This window comes from Rutidosis leptorrhynchoides, chromosome 1, assembly GCF_046630445.1.
Source record: "Rutidosis leptorrhynchoides isolate AG116_Rl617_1_P2 chromosome 1, CSIRO_AGI_Rlap_v1, whole genome shotgun sequence".
Taxonomy (NCBI): Eukaryota; Viridiplantae; Streptophyta; class Magnoliopsida; order Asterales; family Asteraceae; genus Rutidosis; species Rutidosis leptorrhynchoides.
The window spans coordinates 342,365,826-342,391,795 of record NC_092333.1 but is presented as its reverse complement, the minus strand read 5'-3'; the positions used below and the strand labels follow the sequence as shown (position 1 = coordinate 342,391,795).

The 25,970-nt window shown below is 35.8% G+C and overlaps 1 protein-coding gene across 1 annotated transcript; it reads left to right on the top strand.

The window, feature by feature from the left end:
* The first annotated feature begins 2,967 nt into the window (after positions 1 to 2,967).
* Positions 2,968 to 3,402, top strand: LOC139899696 (uncharacterized). Its single transcript, XM_071882541.1, has one exon. The coding sequence runs from the start codon at positions 2,968 to 2,970 to the stop codon at positions 3,400 to 3,402; it is 435 nt and encodes a 144-aa protein (XP_071738642.1).
* The last annotated feature ends 22,568 nt before the right edge of the window (positions 3,403 to 25,970 follow it).

Below are 25,970 nucleotides of genomic sequence, written 5' to 3'. Positions count from 1 at the left end.
CTAATATATTATGTAATCTTGGGATACCATAGACACGTATGCAAATGTTTTGACATATAATATCGACCCATCTATATATATTATTTGGAACAACCATAGACACTCTATATGCAGTAATGTTGAAGTTAGCTATACAGGGTTGAGGTTGATTCCAAAAATATATATACTTTGAGTTGTGATCTAGCCTGAGACGTGTATACACTGGGTCGTGGATTGGGTCATGATAATATATATCAATTTATTTTCTGTACATCTAACTATGGACAACTAGTTGTAGGTTACTAACTAGGACAGCTGACTTAATAAACTTAAAACATTAAAACGTATTAAAAATGTTGTAAATATATTTTGAACATACTTTGATATATATGTACATATTTGTTATAGGTTCGTGAATCGACCAGTGGCCAAGTCTTACTTACCGACGAAGTAAAAATCTGTGAAAGTGAGTTATAGTCCCACTTTTAAAATCTAATATTTTGGGATGAGAATACATGCAATTTTATAAATATTTTACGAAATAGACACAAGTAAATGAAACTAATTTATATGGGTGAATGATCGAAGCCGAATATGCCCCTTTTTAGCTTGGTAGCCTAAGAATTTGGGAACAGACCCCCAAATTGACGCGAATCCTAAAGATAGATCTATCGGGCCCAACAAGCCCCATTCTGGAATTTGGAATGCTTTAGTACTTCAATTTTATCATGTCTGATGGGTGTCCCGGAATGATGGGGATATTCTATATGCATCTTGTTAATGTCAGTTACCAGGTGTTCACCGTATGAATGATTTTTTTATCTCTATGTATGGGATGTATTGAAATATGAAATCTTGTGGTCTATTATTATGATTTGATAATATATAGGTTAAACCTATAACTCACAAACATTTTTGTTGATGTTTTAAGCATGTTTATTCTCAGGTGATTATTAAGAGCTTCCGCTGTTGCATACTAAAATAAGGACAAGATTTGGAGTCCATGCTTGTATGATATTATGTAAAAACTGCATTCAAGAAAATTATTTTTGATGTAATATATTCTTATTGTAAACCATTATGTAATGGTCGTGTGTAAACGGTATATTTTCGATTATCATTATTTGATAATCTACGTAATGCTTTTTAAACCTTTATCGATAAAATAAAGGTTATGGTTGTTTTAAAAATGAATGCAGTCTTTGAAAAACGTCTCATATAGAGGTCAAAACCTCGCGACGAAATCAATTAATATGGAACGTTTATAATTAATATGAACGGGACATTTCAAAAATGATGCTAATTTGGTGCGCCAAGCACAATTAGACTTCTATGTTATGCGAACTTCTTCCCGCTACAATATGCTATTAGGTAGATCTGCGCTGGGAAAATTTGGAACTGTTCCATCTACCATTCATGCCATGATTAAATTTACAACGCGTAAAGGTGTGGCGACGGTAAGCTCGACGAGTGTCATCCCTATTTGTGCAACTGTTACCATGAAAGGTGTAGTTAAAGAATGCGCTGATGCTGAGGATAACATGGTAGTGGTTAATCTTGAGTATCCCGATCAAAAATTTAAAATCGACCTTAATATTAGTGCGGATACAAAAGCGCAGATTGTGCAATTACTCATGGAATACATATATGTTTTTGTTTGGTGTGAGAAGGATATGACTGGTGTTCCGCGTCATATAGCAGAACACAAGTTTAATGTCAATCCTGCCTTAAAGCCTGTAGTCCAGAAGCGCAAGGGTATGGCCCCAGATCGCACTAAATGGTTATGCGAGGAGGTAACAAAGCTGGTAGCAGCAGGAATTTTGCGCGAACTTAAATACCAATAATGGATCGCGAACCCGGTTTTAGTAAAGAAGCCCGATGGCTCATGGAGGATGTGTATTGATTTCAAAGATCTCAATAAAGCATGTCCTAAAGATAATTACCCGCTTCCAGAAATTTATTTAAAAGTGGAGTCATTACATGCCTTTCCATTCAAATGTTTTTTAGATGCTGCGAGGGGATATCATCAGATTCCAATGGCTAAGGAAGATGAAGATAAAACCGCTTTCTACACAAGCAAAGGTATATTTTCTTATATAACGATGCTCTTTGGATTAATCAATGCGGGTGCAACATACCAGCGGCTAATTGACGCTGCGTTTGAAAACCAAATTGGGCGCAACCTTGAGGCTTATGTGGATGATCTAGTAATTAAAAGTACAATGCAAGCACGCATTATGGACGATATGCGAAAAACATTTAATACGTTGCGCAGGATAAATATGAAGCTTAATCCGTCAAAATGTAGTTTTGGCGAGACAGAAGGAAAGTTTTTGGCTATTTTGTTACTGAATAAGGTATTCAAGCTAACCCGAAGAAAATTGCGGTTATTAAGAATATGACTGCGCCGGAGACAGTTAAAGAAGTGCAAAGTTTGTGGGCAAATTAGCTGCATTAACAAGATTTTTGTCCAAGGCCGCAGAAAGGCAGTTGCCATTTTTCAGGACTTTGAAGGGATGTTTAAAGCAAAAAAGCTTTGTATGGACAAGTGAGGTTGAAACCGCGTTTCAGGAAATGAAGAAATATTTGAAAACTTTGACTACATTAATGGCACCAATTAAGGGCGAAATTCTTTACCTCTATATATCAGTGGCAAATGAAGCCTTTGGATCAGTTTTAGTTGCGGAAAGAGACAAGATACAAAAGCCAATGTACTTTGTTAGCAAACCTCTTACGGGTAGTGAAATAAACTATGCCCCTATCGAAAAATTTGTGTACGCACTTATATTAACGTCACGAAGGTTGCAGAGATATTTTCAAGGGCATCTAATTCATGTACTAACTAACATGCCAATTAAGCAAGTGTTAACAAAACCGGAAATATATAGTAGGCTCGCGATGTGGGCAGTGGAGTAAGGTGCTTATGAAATTTCATATCTTCAGCGTAACGCTATAAAAGGGCAAGTTTTAGCGGACTACCTAGCAAAAATGTCTGGTGAGATGGAAGTAATTAATGAACGAACAGAGTCAAACACAGTGCCAGGCGAGACATGGGATTTATTTACTGATGGAGCCTCATGCGCAGAGGGTGCTGGTGCGGGTCTAGTGTTAACAGCCCCACGTGGTGAGGAGCATACATACACGCTACGTTTCAATTTTGATGTAACAAATAATGAAGCTGCATATGAAGCACTACTTGCTGGTTTGAATATCGCGCATAAAATGCATGTCACCAAATTGCGCGCTTTCACAGATTCACAGTTAGTGGCAAATCAGTTCAATGGCACATTCGACGCGCATGAACTCTCAATGCAAAAATATTTGAAGTTATTACAAGAATCGACTGCGCGGTATGAGCATTTTGAACTTGCACAAGTACTGATATGGCCGAAACGGACCGTTTTATTTGTGCGGTGTCGTTAAGTCGCAACACATCAGAATCAACCACTAAGAGGGGGTACTATTTTAAATTTATATTTAGCGGGGCCTAAATCGTACTACTCCTTATTATGAGTAAAGGAAGTATGACCTAGAGTCGTATTATTAAGATATCAGTAGAATCGAACCAATATTAAAGCTTAAGATAGTTATGAAGGAGTAGTGGTAACCTAATTTTGGGATTTTCTAGTTTATAAGACAGATAAAGTAAATGCAATAAAATTCGTAATTCAGATAAGGTTAAAACAAGTACATACTATAATTTCATCAGTTATTCTGCCGAGATTACGAAATGCTGGCTCATGAATAGGCGGAGGCCTTGTATTCATTACACTGGTCCTAAACGCCCCTATCGTAAGACATGTCACTGGGTAATGCGATAGGCTTGAAGATTCTGAATAGACAACAATGTCCCTTACCCCCAACGCCCGTGTAGTTGACTACAGGCATACACATTCAGACGTCTCATCCAATTAAGCGACTCGGTTTGGTGATGTATTAACATTCCACAAAGGTCTAAACTTTCTTAAGCATAATAGAATACAGGGTTTACCATATCCGAGAGACGTGATGTGTTTCAATGCTTTCATTAATGATTGGTTTTTAAAAGATAGTTAGGCCCTTAAAAAGAGTCAACCATAAAGAACACCATGGCCAAGTCAGGTTGACTTCCATGAACACGTTCGGTTATCCTAACGGTCCAATCCTTTATGTGTTTAAACAAACAATTTCTTAATTAACTAAGAATCCCTCAAGCGGGGTGCAATGCTTGAGATCGCGTTATGGTGCAGTGTACTAATCAACACTGGTCGTGTTCCATGGCCTTACTTAGCAGAGGTACAGCTTACAACAACCGTTGTGCTTCAGAATGCACGTACGAAGTTTATATGCTTGGTGACTACACTAGCTTGGTCTGAGACCGACAATGTACTAAGGGTCTAGTCAGATGTTTCACTACGAAAGAGTCCTTGGTCGAAATCCAAAGCTTGATAGACTTACTACAACCGGTGTGCCTCAGCTGATCTTACATTGTATCCGATAGACTTCTCTTACCAAGGGGTGACACAGATAGTGTACTCTGAATCGGGGTTCATGACTTCCCAATAGCAGAGCCAATAACTACGTTCTATTAGTTAGAAAAGCGAATGAGTTTAAAGAATAATCGGAAAACATTTCAACAACATACACAAACCATAACATTATTTCGACATTATAACTGCCTACATCATAGCATACACTAAAGATAACTACTCGCTAATCATGGCAACAACATCACAGAACATAATGATAGAAGTCATTAGATAAAGATAAAGGATAGAAGTACCTGTAGATTAAACGAGTTCTGAATACAAATGTGACAACTTCAAACTTCAGACCACTCCTAATACAATCTTCAGCGTTCTTCTATGAGTACTAGGTTTCCCGCACGGAGTCGAAGACCTTGAAAGTATGACTAATATTGTACAAGAGAGAGAAAGAAGTGAATTGAAGTGTATGTTGGAATGAAAGACAAAGACCCTTTAAATAAGCATAAAATTTCCCTGCAAACGGCTGGCAGGCCATTTGGCAGGCCGTTTGCAGGGGTCGTTAGAAACTGGAATCATGCTTGGATGGTTCCTCCTGTAGCCTTCCAGGATAGGGTACACGAACTACAGTTGCAGGGGTCAGCTTCTGAGTATATGCTGATTTGTTCTTGAGCCTAGCTGACCTTCTCTGTGGTTCTTCCTCTGGGATTACGGAATCCATTTGCTTAGCTTCCTCTAAGTGGAGATTTTAGATAGTATTATTGGGTAACCTTCCCTGTGGTCGGGTGTCAAGGCGTTGTGATAACTGTCTAAGCTGCGTCTCCAGACTTTTGAGTAAAGCCAATTGATTTCTCATTAGTATCTCTGTCTGATCTTGTCTGGCTACAGTTCTCTGATTTAGCTGTTATTGTCCTTGAATGAACTGAGTCAACTGATCATCAGCTCCGAGAGTGGGGTTAGTTACTTTTCTAATCTGGGTGGTAGGGGAATTTTCCTCGACTGGTGAACCAGTGAGTTGAAGTGGTTGATCGTAGGACAATTGAGATTGTTGAGCTGGATAAGGTGGGTAGCGATAGTGAAAAGGCTAGTTGCTTCGTTGAAATTGATTAACCCTAGGTTATTGTTTGAATCCAGGATTTGATGGACGAGATGGGTATTGAACATAATAGACTGAATCGTCAGGGTTTTCGTACTCAACTTGATATTCTTCAGTGGGTTGCAGGTTAGTACAATTAACACAAGCCTGAGCTTGGTTGACCTTCTGCGGCTGCATCTTCAATTCTCCAAGTTGTTTAGCGAGAGATTCCATCTTATCCGTGAGGGATTTGATGTCCTCCGTTTGATTGTTAAGTGCAGAGAGTGGGACAGATGATGAAGTTGTTTCACCACTGTTCCAGTCATGATGATGCATTGTCATATTCTCGAGCAATTCCCATGCTTCGTCTGCAGTTTGGTTCATCAGATTTCCTTGAGCTGCTGCATCGATCATCGTCCTATGATTTACCGTAAGACCATTTTAGAAGGTACAGATTTGAGCTGACTGTTCTAGTTGGTAATTAGGGCAATTCTTCAGCAGGGTTTTGAATCGTTCCCATGCAGTGTAAAGAGATTCATCATAACTTTTTTTGAAGTTAATGATGTCATTCTTTAGTTAGGTTTGTTTAGAAGGAGGGAAATATTTAGTTAGGAATTTAGTAGCCATCTCTGTCCATGACGTGATGGAATCATTTTCCAGTCCTTCGAACCATGTTTGAGCATGATGAGTGAGAGAATAGGAAAACAAGTATAGCCGGACTATATCTTGTCATATCCCTGGCTGTTTGTAGGAGTTTGAAAGAGATATGAATTTATCAAGGTGAGAATTAAGATCGTCATTCGATAATCCATGAAACTGACAGCTATTTTGGATGAGCTGGATGATGTGATGTTTTAACTCAAACGAGTGTCCTTGAATCTCTGGAAATCTGATTGGTCCTCTTCGACCTTCAATCGAGGGTTTGGTATTTTTGGCTAAAGTAACGCGTAACGCCATTTGATTTCTGATTCATGCTTCCTTGCGTGTTTTAGAGATTATTGCGTCTGGATCAGGTACGAATAACAACGACACTGGTCTACATCGGGTTTGGGTCATACACTGGGTATGCCTTTTTAATTTTAAGCAGATAAACTAAACTTCTAAGGTAATCTAAGGTAATTGTAATCTAAGGTAATCTTAATCTAAGGTAGTCTAAAGTAATCTAATTTAGTCTAAGATAAACTAACTATCCTAAGGTTGAATATGTTTTTGGCTCTGGCTACTGATTCCCTGGTATTTCGATAACAAAGCTTCGCACGAACTAGTCAACACACCAAGTGGCCAGGCTGAATACGGAGAGGCTGGATCCTTTTGGTCCCAATATAATTGGAGACTGTTCGGAAAATCCAACAACCAAGTCCGTATATAATTATCTTTCTTAGACACCACTAAATGCTTGTGAATAAGTTTGATAGAGAGTAGTATTGTCTGATACCAGTTCCCTGGCAGCGATGCCAAAAACTAGCTTCCCTCTTGATATGGCCGAAACGGACGGTTTTATTTGTGCGGTGTCGTTTAGTCGCAACACGTTAGAATCAACCACCAAGAGGGGGGTACTGTTTTAAATTTATATTTAGTGGGGCCTAAATCATACTACTCCTTATTATGAGTAAGGGAAGTATGACCTAGAGTCGTATTATTAAGATATCAGTAGAATCGAACCTATATTAAAGCTTAAGGTAGTTATGAAGGAGTAGTGGTTACCTAATTTTGGGCTTTTCTAGTTTATAAGACAGATAAAGTAAATGCGATAAAATTCGTAATTCAGATAAGGTTAAAACAAGTACATACTATAATTTCATCAGTTATTCTGCCGAGATTATTGAATGCTGGCTCATGAATAGGAAGAGTCCTTGTATTCATTACACTTGTCCTAAACGCCCCTATCGTAAGACATGTCACTGGGTAATGCGATAGGCTTGAAGATTCTGAATAGACAGCAACGTCCCTTACCCCCAACGCCCATGCATTTGACTACATGCATACACATTCAGACGGTTCATCCAATTGAGTGACTCGGTTGGGTGATGTATTAACATTCCATAAAGGTCTAAACTTTCTTAAACATAATAGAATGCATGGTTTACCATATCCGAGAGACGTGATGTGTTTCAATGCTTTCGTTAATGATTGGTTTTTAAAAGATAGTTAGGCCCTTAAAAAGAGTTCAACCATAAAGAACACCATGGCCAAGTCAGGTTGACTTCCATGAACACGTTCGGTTATCCTAACCGTCCAATCCTGTATATGTTTAAACAAACAGTTCCTTAATTAACTAAGAATCTCTCAAGCGGGGAGCAATGCTTGAGATCACGTTATGGTGCAGTGTATTAATCAACACTGGCCGTGTTCCACGGCCTTACTTAGCAGAGGTACAGCTTACAACAACCGTTGTGCTTCAGCATGCACGTACGAAGTTTATATGCTTGGTGACTACACTAGCATGGTCTGGGACCAACAATGTACTAAGGGTCTAGTCAGATGTTTCACTACGAAAGAGTCCTCAGTCGGAATCTAAAGCTTGATAGACTTACTACAACCGGTGTGCCTCAGTTGATCTTACGTTGTATCTGATAGACTTCTCTTACCAAGGGGAGACACAGATAGTGTACTCTGAATCGGGGTTCGCGACTTCCCAATAGCAGAGCCAATAACTACGTTCTATTAGTTGGAAAAGTGATTGAGTTTAAAGCATAATCGGAAAGCATTTCAACAACATACATAAACCATAACATTATTTCGGCATTATAACTATTACATCGTAGCATACACTAAAGATAACTACTCGCTAATCATGGCAACAACATCACAGAACATAATGATAGAAGACATTAGATAAAGACAAAGGATAGAAGTACCAGTCTATTAAACCAGTTCTGAATACAAAAGTGACAACTTCAAACTCCAGACCGCTCCTAATACAATCTTCGGCGTTCTTCTCCGGGTACTAGGTTTCTCGCACGGAGTCGAAGACCTTGAAAGTATGACTAATATTGTACAAGTGATAGAAAGAAGTGAATTGAAGTGTGTGTTGGAATGAATGACAAAGACCCTTTAAATAAGCATAAAATTTCCCTGCAAAGGGCTGGCAGGCCGTTTGGCAAGCCGTTTGGCAGGCCGTTTGCAGGGGTCGTTTGTCAAGCCAAGCCATTTATAAGGGCCGTTTATCCTTGACGGCGCCCAGCAGACCTGAACAACCCCAACACTTTTAAAATCCCATTAAACACTTCGATTCAATACCGAAATAATATATAATCATTGCCCTATGTTTAAATACATCCAATACATAAGATAGAAGTGTTTAGACAACGACCCTTGGGACTACAACGACCCGTTAATTACGTTAATGTAGCAATTTTGACCCAAAAGAGTTTAACTTCCAAACATTTAACGAACATGGTGTTTGGGATTAAACTACCCCATACTTAGGCCAAAATCCAAAACGTTATCCAACACAAAATGATGGGAAGTCCTCTATTCCCCAAGCTTGCCCTGAGCCTTATCCACACCTGAAGCTAAAAAGGTAAACAACGAGAGGGTAAGCAAAACGATTAGTAAATGCAATAATTATACACATACATATATAATATACCTACTTGCAAACACTTACACACATACCGCATACATGCTAGCATTTTAATTAGCATACCATCTCAAAGTATAAAGCTAATAATCTCCAATACCGCATATAGCATATCCAATAGCATATAGTCAAAACAATAGAATATGCTACACTATAACACATAACCATGGTTAACCAATCATACAAGAGAATGGTGCTCGCGAAAGACCATCGGTGTTCACAATATCTGTTAGCGTACTTAACACCGCGTATCACTAACCCCCGGGTGGTGTCTTTACACCGTGACTAACCCACCCATCAAACTTCTAGGAGTGGTGTCTTAACACCGCTACTAACCCACTCGTCACATGAAATGTAGTGTCTTAACACCGCGACTAACCCACATTTCGCGCTACACAAATAAATACATTATATACGTACACGCATAATTATTCCACTCACCTTAATGCATTTGGTGAACGATAAGTCAAGCTTGCAACCTTCAATGTAACGTACCTTTTACATTATGCACATAATCAATCATACAATCTAGTTAGTTAACCAACTCACTCACCATCCTAGTGTCATTTTGACCCATAGTGCAAATGTGACCCATTTGCACCATTAACCCTCACACTAGGTCTAGACTACACCAAATCACTAACATCAATTGATTATGGTCTTAATACCCTTACTAATACAAGGTTAGTGTATTTTCATACTCATTAGGCAACTTAGGTCACCTAAGACTCATTTGACCCATTCCAAGGTCAACACACCCATTTGGGTCATCCACAAACCCAAACATCACCCATTCACTTAGCAACAAAGTGTGCTAGTAATTAACCACCCATTTAAGACCCATAAACACAATTTATCATCTCAAAACCTAGGTTAGTCATTCTTGGGTTCTCATGACCCAATCTTACCCAAAAACCCCCAAATCACCAACAAATGGGTTTTATGCTCACTACTAACCCAAACCCTAACCCACGCACAAATCAAAGTAAAGAAAATCAAGATTAGGATATACCACCACAATCAAAACCTAGCTAGTAACAATGAGAACAACCTTGACTCTTACGCTTTGACCCGAATCACTCTCCCTCTTCAAGTATCTTCACTTTCTCACTCTAGAAACCTCGTTTCTCTCTCTAATTTAAGATGGAGGTGGAAGAGTGTGATAAATGAAGATAAGGATGACGATGGATCAGGTTTTGTGGCCTGAATTCGTCCCACAAGTGAAAATACCAAAATACCTTTCTAAATAAAACAATTTACCTAAGCTGGCCCGTCAGACCACTTGGACGGCGTCCTAGATGTTTGGACGGCGTCCCATTTTACTGAACTGAAAACTGGGTCTTACACTTTGTGCCTGAAGGGTTTTATTTTGTAATTTTGTAAAATTGATGAGGGCATTTGGGTCTTTGCACATGGAGTCAGATTTATACCTCAAAACCTACTCTTATCTTCATTTCTCACCAACCAAACCCTTCTTAGAGAGAGGAAGTGGGTTTTTAGAGAGAGAAAGCTTGCATGGTTGAAGAAGATGATGATTCTTGCCCAAATTGGAGTGGATCTTGGTGCTTCTTGATGTTTCTAGCTACTAGGACTCATTTTGGTGCTAAGGAAAACCATATATCCGAATTTTAGTGTTAGATTCTTGATTTGAGTTTGGGTTTGTGTTAGTGTTGGGTTATAAACCACATTTTTATGACATTGGAGGTTTTGTTGTATGTATTGTGTAAGTAAACCCGATATTGTGGGTTTAGGGCTAGATGGCGAATTTGGAAGTAGTTGTCATGGTTTGGGTGTTAATCACTAGTTAGCAAGTGTGTTGGTAATTATGATGTTCATCAGAACATGTTTATTGGTTAAAATGGGTGTTGACCTTGATTTGGTGTCAAACTAGGATTTGAGGCTATTGTTGGTGTAATAAGTACTTAAGTACTTAGTTTATGTTGTTAATTGGTGGATTAAGTGAAATGTTGAAATGTACCGTTCATATTGATTATAAACGTTCCATATTAATTGATTTCGTTGCGAGGTTTTGACCTCTATATGAGAAATTTTTCAAAGGCTGCATTCATTTTTAAAACAAACCATAACATTTATTTCATAAATAAAGATTTAAAAAGCTTTACGTAGATTATCAAATAATGATAATCTAAAATATTCTGTTTACACACGACCATTACATAATGGTTTACAATACAAATATGTTACATCGAAATCAGTTTCTTGAATGCAGTTTTTACACAATATCATACAAACATGGACTCCAAATCTTGTCCTTATTTTAGTATGCAACAGCGGAAGCTCTTAGTATTTACCTGAGAATAAACATGCTTTAAACGTCAACAAAAATGTTGGTGAGTTATAGGTTTAACCTATATATATCAAATCGTAACAATAGACCACAAGATTTCATATTTCAATATACATCCCATACATAGAGATAAAAATCATTCATATGGTGAATACCTGGTAACCGACATTAACAAGATGCATATATAAGAATATCCCCATCATTCCGGGACACCCTTCAGATATGATATAAATTTCGAAGTACTAAAGCATCCGGTACTTTGGATGGGGTTTGTTAGGCCCAATAGATCTATCTTTAGGATTCGCGTCAATTAGGGTGTCTGTTCCCTAATTCTTAGATTACCAGACTTAATAAAAAGGGGCATATTCGATTTCGATAATTCAACCATAGAATGTAGTTTCACGTACTTGTGTCTATTTTTTAAATCATTTATAAAACCTGCATGTATTCTCATCCCAAAAATATTAGATTTTAAAAGTGGGACTATAACTCACTTTCACAGATTTTTACTTCATCGGGAAGAAAGACTTGGCCACTGGTTGATTCACGAACCTATAACAATATATACATATATATCAAAGTATGTTCAAAATATATTTACAACACTTTTAATATATTTTGATGTTTTAAGTTTTTTAAGTCAGCTGTCCTCGTTAGTAACCTACAACTAGTTGTCCACAGTTAGATGTACAGAAATAAATCGATAAATATTATCTTGAATCAATCCACGACCCAGTGTATACGTATCTCAGTATTGATCACAACTCAAACTATATATATTTTGGAATCAACCTCAACCCTGTATAGCAAACTCCAACATTCACATATAGAGTGTCTATGGTTGTTCCGAAATATATATAGATGTGTCGACATGATATGTCGAAACATTGTATACGTGTCTATGGTATCTCAAGATTACATAATATACAATACAAGTTGATTAAGTTATGGTTGGAATAGATTTGTTACCAATTTTCACGTAGCTAAAATGAGAAAAATTATCCAATCTTGTTTTACCCATAACTTCTTCATTTTAAATCCGTTTTGAGTGAATCAAATTGCTATGGTTTCATATTGAACTCTATTTCATGAATCTAAACAGAAAAAGTATAGGTTTATAGTCGGAAAAATAAGTTACAAGTCATTTTTGTAAAGGTAGTCATTTCAGTCGAAAGAACGACGTCTAGATGACCATTTTAGAAAACATACTTCCACTTTGAGTTTAACCATAATTTTTGGATATAGTTTCATGTTCATAATAAAAATCATTTTCCCAGAATAACAACTTTTAAATCAAGTTTATCATAGTTTTTAATTAACTAACCCAAAACAGCCCGCGGTGTTACTACGACGGCGTAAATCCGGTTTTACGGTGTTTTTCGTGTTTCCAGGTTTTAAATCATTAAGTTAGAAAATCATATAGATATATAACATGTGTTTAGTTGATTTTAAAAGTCAAGTTAGAAGGATTAACTTTTATTTGCCAACAAGTTTAGAATTAACTAAACTATGTTCTAGTGATTACAAGTTTAAACCTTCGAATAAGATAGCTTTATATGTATGAATAGAATGATGTTATGAACATCATTACTACCTCAAGTTCCTTGGATAAACCTACTGGAAATGAGAAAAATAGATCTAGCTTCAAAGGATCATTGGATGGCTTGAAAGTTCTTGAAGCAGAATCTTGACACGAAAACAATTTCAAGTAAGATTTCCACTCGAAATAAGATTGTTATAGTTATAGAAATTGAATTAAAGTTTGAATATGATTATTACCTTGTATTAGAAAGATAACCTACTGTAAGTAACAAAGGTTTCTTGATCTTGGATGATTACTTGGAATGGATTTAGAAAACTTGGAAGTAAACTTGCAATCTTGGAAGTATTCTTGATTTTATGAAACTAGAACTTTTGGAATTTATGAAGAACACTTAGAACTTGAAGATAAAACTTGAGAGAGATCAATTAGATGAAGAAAATTGAAGAATAAAAGTGTTTGTAGGTGTTTTTGGTCATTGGTGTATGGATTAGATATAAAGGATATGTAATTTTGTTTTCATGTAAATAAGTCATGAATGATTACTCATATTTTTGTAATTTTATGAGATATTTTATGCTAGTTGCCAAATGATGGTTCCCACATATGTTAGGTGACTCACATGGTCTGCTAAGAGCTGATCATTGGAGTGTATATACCAATAGTACATACATCTAAAAGCTGTGTATTGTACGAGTACGAATACGGGTGCATACGAGTAGAATTGTTGATGAAACTAAACGAGGATGTAATTGTAAGCATTTTTGTTAAGTAGAAGTATTTTGATAAGTGTCTTGAAGTCTTTCAAAAGTGTATGAATACATATTAAAACACTACATGTATATACATTTTAACTGAGTCGTTAAGTCATCGTTAGTCGTTACATGTAAATGTTGTTTTGAAACCTTTAGGTTAACGATCTTGTTGAATGTTGTTAACCCATTATTTATTAAAACAAATGAGATGTTAAATTGTTATATTATCATGATATTATGATATATAATATATCTTAGTATGATATATATACAGTTAAATGTCGTTACAACGATAATCGTTACATATATGTCTCGTTTCGAAATCATTAAGTTAGTAGTCTTATTTTTACATATGTATTTCATTGTTAATACACTTAATAATATATTTACTTATCATTTAACATAATTAACCAAGTGTATCAATATCTTAATATGATTCATATGTACCTAGTAAGACGTTGTTATAACGATAATCGTTATATATATCGTTTTCGAGTTTCTTAAATTAATAGTCTCATTTTTATGTATATAACTCATTGTTAAAATACCTAATGAGATACATACTTATAATAAAATCATGTTAACTATATATATAACCATATATATGTCATCGTATAGTTTTTACAAGTTTTAACGTTCGTGAATCACCGGTCAACTTGGGTGGTCAATTGTCTATATGAAACCTATTTCAATTAATCAAGTCTTAACAAGTTTGATTGCTTAACATGTTGGAAACACTTAATCATGTAAATAACAATTTCATTTAATATATATAATAACATGGAAAAGTTCGGGTCACTACAGTACCTACCCGTTAAATAAATTTCGTCCCGAAATTTTAAGCAGTTGGAGGTGTTGACGTATCTTCTGGAAATAAATGCGGCTATTTCTTCTTCATCTGATCTTCACGCTCCCAGGTGAACTCGAGTCCTCTACGAGCATTTCATCGAACCTTAACAATCGGTGTCTTGTTTTGTTTAAGTCTCTTAACCTCACGATCCATTATTTCGACGGGTTCTTCAATGAATTGAAGTTTTTCATTGATTTGGATTTCGTCCAACGAAATAGTGAGATCTTCTTTAGCAAAACATTTCTTCAAATTTGAGATGTGGAAAGTGTTATGTACAGCTGCGAGTTGTTGAGGTAGCTCCAGTTGGTAAGCTACTGGTCCGAAACGATCTATAATCTTGAATGGTCCAATGTACCTTGGATTTAGTTTCCCCCGTTTACCAAATCGAACAACGCCTTTCCAAGGTGAAACCTTAAGCAAGACCATTTCTCCAATTTCAAACTCTATATCTTTTCTTTTACTGTCCGCGTAGCTCTTTTGTCGACTCTGGGCGGTTTTCAATCTTTGTTGAATTTGGATGATTTTCTCGGTAGTTTCTTGTATTATCTCCGGACCCGTAATCTGTCTATCCCCCACTTTACTCCAACAAATCAGAGACCTGCACTTTCTACCATAAAGTGCTTCAAACAGCGCCATCTCAATGCTTGAATGGTAGCTGTTGTTGTAGGAAAATTCTGCTAACGGTAGATGTCGATCCCAACTGTTTCCGAAATCAATAACACAAGCTCGTAGCATGTCTTCAAGCGTTTGTATCGTCATTTCGCTCTGCCCATCAGTTTGTGGATGATAGGCAATACTCATGTCTAGACAAGTTCCCAATGCTTGCTGTAATGTCTGCCAGAATCTTGAAATAAATCTTCCATCCCTATCAGAGATAATAGAGATTGGTATTCCATGTCTGGAGACGACTTCCTTCAAATACAGTCATGCTAACTTCTCCATCTTGTCATCTTCTCTTATTGGCAGGAAGTGTGCTGACTTGGTGAGACGATCAACTATTACCCAAATAGTATCATAACCACTAGTAGTCCTTGGAAATTTAGTAATGAAATCCATGGTAATGTTTTCCCATTTCCATTCCGGGATTTCAGGTTGTTGTAGTAGACCTGATGGTTTCTGATGTTCATCTTTGACCTTAGAACACGTCAAACATTCTCCTACATATTTAGCAATATCGGCTTTCATACCAGGCCACCAAAAATATTTCTTAAGATCCTTGTACCTCTTCCCCGTTCCAGGATGTATTGAGTATCAGGTTTTATGAGCTTCTCTAAGTACCATTTCTCTCATATCTCCAAATTTTGGTACCCAAATCCTTTCAGCCCTATACCGGGTTCCGTCTTCCCGAATATTAAGATGCTTCTCCGATCCTTTGGGTATTTCATCCTTTAAATTTCCCTCTTGTAAAACTCCTTGTTGCGCCTCCTTTATTTGAGTAGTAAGGTTAGTGTGAATCATTATATTCATAGATTTTACTCGAATGGGTTCTCTATCCTTTCTGCTCAAGGCGTCGGCTACCACATTTGCCTTCCCCGGGTGGTAACGAATCTCAAAGTCGTAATCATTCAACAATTCAATCCACCTACGCTGCCTCATATTCAGTTGTTTCTGATTAAATATTTGTTGAAGACTTTTGTGGTCGGTATATATAATACTTTTGACCCCATATAAGTAGTGCCTCCAAGTCTTTAATGCAAAAACAACCGCGCCTAATTCCAAATCATGCGTCGTATAATTTTGCTCGTGAATCTTCAATTGTCTAGACGCATAAGCAATCACCTTCGTCCGTTGCATTAATACACAACCGAGACCTTGCTTTGATGCGTCACAATAAATCACAAAATCATCATTCCCTTCAGGCAATGACAATATAGGTGCCGTAGTTAGCTTTTTCTTCAATAATTGAAACGCCTTCTTTTGTTCATCCTTCCATTCAAATTTCTTCCCTTTATGCGTTAATGCAGTCAAGGGTTTTGCTATTTTGGAGAAATCTTGGATGAATCTTCTGTAGTAACCAGCCAATCCTAAAAATTGACGTATATGCTTCGGAGTTTTTGGGGTTTCCCACTTTTCAACGGTTTCGATCTTTGCTGGGTCCACCTGGATACCTTCTTTGTTCACTATGTGACCGAGGAATTGAACTTCTTCCAACCAAAATGCACACTTTGAAAACTTAGCGTACAGTTTTTCTTTCCTCAATACTTCTAGCACTTTTCTCAAATGTTCTTCGTGCTCTTGATCATTCTTTGAGTAAATAAGTATGTCATCGATGAAAACAATGACAAACTTGTCAAGATATGGCCCACACACTCGGTTCATAAGGTCCATGAACACAGCTGGTGCGTTAGTCAATCCAAACGGCATAACCATAAACTCGTAATGATCATAACGCGTCCTAAAAGCAGTTTTTGGAATATCATCCTCCTTTACTCGCATTTGATGATATCCAGAACGTAAATCAATCTTCGAAAAAACCGACGAGCCTTGTAGTTGATCAAATAAGTCGTCAATTCTCGGCATTGGATAACGGTTTTTGATGGTAAGTTTATTCAACTCTATGTAGTCAATACACAACCTAAATGTACCATCCTTCTTCTTGACAAACAAAACAGGAGCTCCCCATAGTGATGTGCTTGGTTGAATGAAACCACGTTCTAATAGTTCTTGCAGTTGGCTTTGCAGTTCTTTCATCTCGCTGGGTGCGAGTCTATAAGGAGCACGAGCTATTGGTGCAGCTCCTGGTACAAGATCTATTTGAAATTCAACATATCGATGTGGAGGTAGTCCCGGTAATTCTTTCGGAAATACATCGGGAAATTATTTTGCGACGGGAACATCATTGATGCTCTTTTCTTCAGTTTGTACTTTCTCGACGTGTGCTAGAACAGCATATCAACCTTTTCTTATTAGTTTTTATACCTTCAAATTACTAATAAGATGTAGCTTCATGTTGCCCTTTTCTCCGTACACCATTAAGGGTTCTCCTTCTTCTCGTACAATGCGAATTGCATTTTTATAACATACGATCTCTGCTTTCACCTTCTTCAGCCAGTCCATGCCAACTATTACATCAAAACTCCCTAACTATACTGGTATCAAATCAATCTTAAATATTTCGCTACCCAGTTTAATTTCTCGATTCCGGCATATATTATCTGCTGAAATTAATTTACCGTTTGCTAATTCAAGTAAAAAATTACTATCCAATGGCGTCAATGGACAACTTAATTTAGCACAAAAATCTCTACTCATATAGCTTCTATCCGCACCCGAATCAAATAAAACGTAAGCAGATTTATTATCAACAAGAAACGTACCCATAACAAGCTCCGGGTCTTCCTGTGCCTCTGCCGCATTAATATTGAAAACTCTTCCGCATCCTTGTCCATTCGTGTTCTCCTGGTTCGGGCAATTTCTAATAATGTGGCCCGGTTTTCCACATTTATAACAAACTACATTGGCATAACTTGCTCCGACACTACTTGCTCCGCAATTACTCGTTCCGACACCATTTGTTCCTTTCGTTCTATTAACCCCTGGTCCGTAGACCTCACACTTTGCCGCGCTATGACCATTTCTTTTACACTTGTTGCAAAATTTGGTGCAGAACCCCGAGTGATACTTTTCACACCTTTGGCATAGCTGCTTCTGATTGTTGTTGTTGTTGCGGTTGTTATTGTTGTTGGGATGATTGTTGTAGTTGCTGTTGTAGTTGCTGCTGTTGTTGTTGTTGTTATTGTTGTTGTTGTTGTTGTTGTTGTTGTTGTTGTTGTTGTTGTTGTTGTTGTTGTTGTTGTTGTTGTTGTTGTTGTGCCGTTTGTTGTAGTTGCGATTGATGTTGCGATTGTTGGGATAATTGTTGCGATTATTATTGTAATTGCTGTTGTTGTTGTATTGGTGATTCTTATCACCATTTTCCTCCCACTTTCTTTTGACTTGCTTCACATTGGCCTCTTCAGCCGTCTGTTCTTTAATTCTTTCCTCAATCTGGTTCACTAGTTTGTGAGCCATTCTACATGCCTGTTGTATGTCGGCGGGCTCGTGTGAACTTATATCTTCTTGGATTCTTTCCGGTAATCCTTTCACAAACGCGTCGACCTTCTCTTCCTCATCTTCGAACGCTCCCGGATACAATAGGTACAATTCTGTGAATCGTCTTTCGTACGTGGTAATATCAAATCCTTGAGTTCGTAACCCTCTAAGTTCTGTCGTGAGCTTATTGACCTCGGTTCTGGGACGGTACTTCTCGTTTATCAAGTGCTTGAATGCTGACCACAGTAGTGCGTACGCATCATCTTGTCCCACTTGCTCTAGATAGGTATTCCACCATGTTAACGCAGAACCTGTGAAGGTATGTGTAGCGTACTTCACTTTATCCTCTTCAGTACACTTACTTATGGCAAACATCGATTCGACCTTCTCGGTCCACCGTTTCAATCCGATCGGTCCTTCGGTTCCATCAAATTCCAAAGGTTTGCAGGCAGTGAATTCTTTGTAGGTGCATCCTACACGATTTCCTGTACGGCTAGATCCAAGGTAATTGTTGGTATGTAGCACAGCCTGTAATGCGGCTATGTTTGAAGCTAGAAAAGTACGGAATTCCTCTTCATTCATATTCACGGTGTGTCGAGTAGTCGGTGCCATTTCCTTCAAAATAGTCAAATGGAACAAGTTAATCATACAGAATATTAAGAGTAGTTAATAGTATTTCGTAGCATAATATGAACTCATTTATAAAAGCTTTTTCTTCATATTAGCGTTTTATAAGTTTAAATTCGGGTAGTACCTACCCGTTAAGTTCATACTTAGCAGCTAATATACAATTCAACTACTACAATTCTATATGAAAAACTGATTATAATAATATTTCGCGTTCAAACTTTTATACAATATTTTACAAACTTACAATACCGCTTATTTTACATAAAGCATGAAATATAGCACACAATAACTTTGATACAAGATAGTTGTGAAGATAATTCTAGCTAGTACACAAGTCGTTCAGCAAAGGCAATAAAGACACGTAATTCATACGTCCAGAAACAAGTCATGCATTCTGGTTTTACTAGGACTACTTCCCATCCTTGGTCTTGTGGAACATAACCGTTATGGCCGTTGATTAGACAGTGTGTTGTAACGTCATCAAAGGGTAGAGGGTTACGTAATGACCAACAGTCTCGTAATAACCTAAAAACCTCATTTCTTACCCCAATTACTGACTCCGTCACTTGTGGGAATGTTTTGTTTAATAGTTGTAGCCCGATGTTCTTTTTCCCACTTTGGTGAGAAGCGAACATTACTAACCCGTAAACATAGCATGATTCTTTATGTTGCATGTTAGCCGCTTTTTCTAAATCATGAAGTCCTATATTCGGATACATTGAGTCAAAATAATTTCTTAACCCGTTGCGTAAAATAGCATTTGGGTTCCCCGAAATATATGCGTCAAAGTAAACACATCGTAACTTATGGGTTTCCCAATGTGATATCCCCCATCTTTCAAAGGAAAGTCTCTTATAAACCAAGACATTCTTGGAACGTTCTTCGAATGTCTTACAAACTGATTTCGCCGTAAATAGTTGTGCCGAAGAATTCTGACCGACTCTAGACAAGATTTCATCAATCATGTCTCCGGGTAGGTCTCTTAAAATATTGGGTTGTCTATCTATTTTGTGTTTTTATACTGTAAAATAGACAAGAGTTAGATTCATAAAAAAAAATACTTATTAATACAAGCAATTTTTACATATATCATAAAGCATAAGCACACTATATTACATATATTACACCACACGAATACAACTATCTTATTCTGACTCGCTCGTTTCTTCTTCTTCTTCGGTTTTGGTTCATTTTGCCAAGTTTCTAGGGATATATGATGTTCCCCTAATACGAGCTGTCGTTTTCCACAACGGTTTAGAAAAACCTGGTGGTTTAGAGGTTCCCGGGTCATTGTTACAACTTAAGGGCTTCAGGGGTTGACGATACATATAAAGTTCATCGGGGTTGAAATTAGATTTCTCTATTTTTATGCCCTTTCCCATATTATTTTCTTTTGCCTTTTTAAATTCAGTTGGGGTAATTTCTATAACATCATCGGAATTCTCGTCGGAATCCGATTCATCGGAGAATTGGTAATCCTCCCAATATTTTACTTCCTTGGCGAAAACACCATTGAGCATAATTCACCTTGGTCGGTTGGTTGAGGATTTTCTTTTACTTAGCCGTTTTATTATTTCCCCCACCGGTTCTATTTCCTCCTCCGGTTCCTCCTCTTCCGGTTCTGATTCTTCTTCCGGTTCTGATTCTTCTTCCGGTTCTTCTTCGGGAACTTGTGAATCAGTCCAATATATATTCGACTCTTCGTTATTATTAGGTGAGTCAATGGGATTTGTGCTAGAGGTAGACATCTATCACACAATATCAAACATGTTAAGAGATTAATATATCACATAATATATACATGTTAATAATATATAGTTTCCAACAAAAATGTTAAGCAATCATTTTTAAAGAAAACACGGTCGAAGTCCAGACTCACTAATGCATCCTAACAAACTCGATAAGACACACTAATGCAAATTTTCTGGTTCTCTAAGACCAACGCTCGGATACCAACTGAAATGTCCCGTTCTTATTGATTAAAAACGTTCCATATTAATTGATTTCGTTGCGAGGTTTTGACCTCTATATGAGACGTTTTTCAAAGACTGCATTCATTTTTAAAACAAACCATAACCTTTATTTCATAAATAAAGGTTTAAAAAGCTTTACGTAGATTATCAAATAATGATAATCTAAAATATTCTGTTTACACACGACCATTACATAATGGTTTACAATACAAATATGTTACATCGAAATTAGTTTCTTGAATGCAGTTTTTACACAATATCATACAAACATGGACTCCAAATCTTGTCCTTATTTTAGTATGCAACAGCGGAAGCTGTTAGTATTTACCTGAGAATAAACATGCTTTAAACGTCAATAAAAATGTTGGTGAGTTATAGGTTTAACCTATATATATCAAATCGTAACAATAGACCACAAGATTTCATATTTCAATATGCATCCCATACATAGAGATAAAAATCATTCATATGGTGAATACCTGGTAACCGACATTAACAAGATGCATATATAAGAATATCCCCATCATTTCGGGACACCCTTTGGATATGATATAAATTTCGAAGTACTAAAGCATCCGGTACTTTGGATGGGGTTTGTTAGGCCCAATAGATCTATCTTTAGGATACGCGTCAATTAGGGTGTCTGTTCCCTAATTCTTAGATTACCAGACTTAATAAAAAGGGGCATATTCGATTTCGATAATTCAACCATAGAATGTAGTTTCATGTACTTGTGTCTATTTTTTAAATCATTTATAAAACCTGCATGTATTCTCATCCCAAAAATATTAGATTTTAAAAGTGGGACTATAACTCACTTTCACAGATTTTTACTTCATCGGGAAGTAAGACTTGGCCACTGGTTGATTCACGAACCTATAACAATATATACATATATATCAAAGTATGTTCAAAATATATTTACAACACTTTTAATATATTTTGATGTTTTAAGTTTATTAAGTCAGCTGTCCTCGTTAGTAACCAACAACTAGTTGTCCACAATTAGATGTACAGAAATAAATCGATAAATATTATCTTGAATCAATCCACGACCCAGTGTATACATATCTCAGTATTGATCACAACTCAAACTATATATATTTTGGAATCAACCTCAACCCTGTATAGCAAACTCCAACATTCACATATAGAGTGTCTATGGTTGTTCCGAAATATATATATAGATGTGTCGACATGATAGGTTGAAACATTGTATATGTTTCTATGGTATCTCAAGATTACATAATATACAATACAAGTTGATTAAGTTATGGTTGGAATAGATTTGTTACCAATTTTCACGTAGCTAAAATGAGAAAAATTATCCAATCTTGTTTTACCCATAACTTCTTCATTTTAAATCCGTTTTGAGTGAATCAAATTGCTATGGTTTCATATTGAACTCTATTTCATGAATCTAAACAGAAAAAGTATAGGTTTATAGTTGGAAAAATAAGTTACAAGTCATTTTTGTAAAGGTAGTCATTTCAGTCGAAAGAACGACGTCTAGATGACCATTTTAGAAAACATACTTCCACTTTGAGTTTAACCATAATTTTTGGATATAGTTTCATGTTCATAATAAAAATCATTTTCCCAGAATAACAACTTTTAAATCAAGTTTATCATAGTTTTTAATTAACTAACCCAAAACAGCCCGCGGTGTTACTACGACGGCGTAAATCCGGTTTTACGGTGTTTTTCGTGTTTCCAGGTTTTAAATCATTAAGTTAGCAAATAATATAGATATAGAATATGTGTTTAGTTGATTTTAAAAGTCAAGTTAGAAGGATTAACTTTTATTTGCGAACAAGTTTAGAATTAACTAAACTATGTTCTAGTGATTACAAATTTAACCTTCGAATAAGATAGCTTTATATGTATGAATAGAATGATGTTATGAACATCATTACTACCTTAAGTTCCTTGGATAAACCTACTGGAAATGAAAAAATAGATCTAGCTTCAAAGGATCCTTGGATGGCTTGAAAGTTCTTGAAGCAGAATCATGACACGAAAACAATTTCAAGTAAGATTTCCACTCGAAATAAGATTGTTATAGTTATAGAAATTGAATTAAAGTTTGAATATGATTATTACCTTGTATTAGAAAGATAACCTACTGTAAGTAACAAAGGTTTCTTGATCTTGGATGATTACTTGGAATGGATTTAGAAAACTTGGAAGTAAACTTGCAATCTTGGAAGTATTCTTGATTTTATGAAACTAGAACTTTTGGAATTTATGAAGAACACTTAGAACTTGAAGATAGAACTTGAGAGAGATCAATTAGATGAAGAAAATTGAAGAATAAAAGTGTTTGTAGGTGTTTTTGGTCGTTGGTGTATGGATTAGATATAAAGGATATGTAATTTTGTTTTCATGTAAATAAGCCATGAATGATTACTCATATTTTTGTAATTTTATGAGATATTTTATGCTAGTTGCCAAATGATGGTTCCCACATGTGTTAGGTGACTCACATGGGCTGCTAAGAGCTGATCATTGGAGTGTATATACCAATAGTACATACATCTAAAAGCTGTGTATTGTACGAGTACGAATACGGGTGCATACGAGTAGAATTGTTGAGGAAACTGAACGAGGATGTAATTGTAAGCATTTTTGTTAAGTAGAAGTATTTTGATAAGTGTCTTGAAGTCTTTCAAAAGTGTATGAATACATATTAAAACATTACATGTATATACATTTTAACTGAGTCATTAAGTCATTGTTAGTCGTTACATGAATGTTGTTTTGAAACCTTTAGGTTAACGATCTTGTTGAATGTTGTTAACCCATTATTTATTATAACAAATGAGATGTTAAATTTTTATATTATCATGATATTATGATATATAATATATCTTAGTATGATATATATACAGTTAAATGTCGTTACAACGATAATCGTTACATATATGTCTCGTTTCGAAATCATTAAGTTAGTAGTCTTATTTTTACATATGTATTTCATTGTTAATACACTTAATAATATATTTACTTATCATTTAACATAATTAACCAAGTGTATCAATATCTTAATATGATTCATATGTACCTAGTAAGATATTGATACACTTGTTTAATTATGTTAAACTATAAGTAAATATATCATTAAGTGTATTAACAATGAACTACATATGTAAAAATAAGACTACTAACTTAATGATTTCGAAACGAGACATATATGTAACGATTATCATTGTAACGACATTTAAATGTATATATATCATACTAATATATATTATATATCATAATATCATGATAATATAACAATTTAACATATCTTTAGATATAATAAAAATTGGGTTAACAACATTTAACATAATCGTTAACTTAAAGGTTTCAAATCAACATTTACATGTAACGACTAACGATGACTTAACGACTCAGTTAAGATGTATATACATGTAGTGTTTTAATATGTATTCATACACTTTTGAAAGACTTCAAGACACTTATCAAAATACTTCGACTTAACAAAAATGCTTACAATTACATCCTCGTTCAGTTTCATCAACAATTCTACTCGTATGCACCCGTATTCGTACTCGTACAATACACAGCTTTTAGATGTATGTACTATTGGTATATACACTCCAATGATCAGCTCTTATCAGCCCATGTGAGTCACCTAACACATGTGGGAACCATCATTTGGCAACTAGCATGAAATATCTCATAAAATTACAAAAATATGAGTAATCATTCATGACTTATTTACATGAAAACAAAATTACACATTCTTTATATCTAATCCATATAACAACGACCAAAAACACCTACAAACACTTTCATTCTTCAATTTTCTTCATCTAAGTGATCTCTCTCAAGTTCTATCTTCAAGTTCTAAGTGTTCTTCATAAATTCTATAAGTTCTTGTTTCATAAAATCAAGAATACTTCCAAGTTTGCTAGCTTACTTCCAATCTTGTAAAGTGATCATCCAACCTCAAGAAATCTTTCTTATTTACAGTAAGATATCTTTCTAATACAAGGTAATACTCATATTCAAACTTTGATTCAATTTCTATAACTATAACAATCTTATTTCGAGTGGAAATCTTACTTGAACTTGTTTTCGTGTCATGATTCTGCTTCAAGAACTTTCAAGCCATCCAAGGATCCTTTGAAGCTAGATCCATTTGTCTCTTTTCTAGTAGGTTTATCCATAAAACTTGAGGTAGTAATGATGTTCATAACATCATTCGATTCATATATATATAAAGTTATCTTATTCGAAGGTTTAAACTTGTAATCACCAGAACATAGTTTAGTTAATTCTAAACTTGTTCGCAAACAAAAGTTAATCCTTCTAACTTGACTTTTAAAATCAACTAAACACATATTCTATATCTATATGATATGCTAACTTAATGATTTAAAACCTGGAAACACGATGAACACCATAAAATCGGATATGCGCTGTCGTAGTGAAACCGGGGGCTGTTTGGATAATTAAAAACTATGATAAACTTTGATTTAAAAGTTGTTCTTCTGGGAAAATAATTTTTCATATGAACATGAAACTATATCCAAAAATCTTGGTTAAACTCAAAGTGAAAGTATGTTTTTCAAAATGGTCATCAAGATGTCGTTCTTTCGACGGAAATGACTACCTCTTTAGTAATTGACACGTAACTTAAATTTTCCACTATAAACCTATACTTTTTCTGTTTGAATTCTTAAATTAGAGTTCAATATGAAACCATGGCAATTTGATTCACTTAAAATGGATTTAAAATGAAGAAGTTATGGGTAAAACAAGATTGAATAT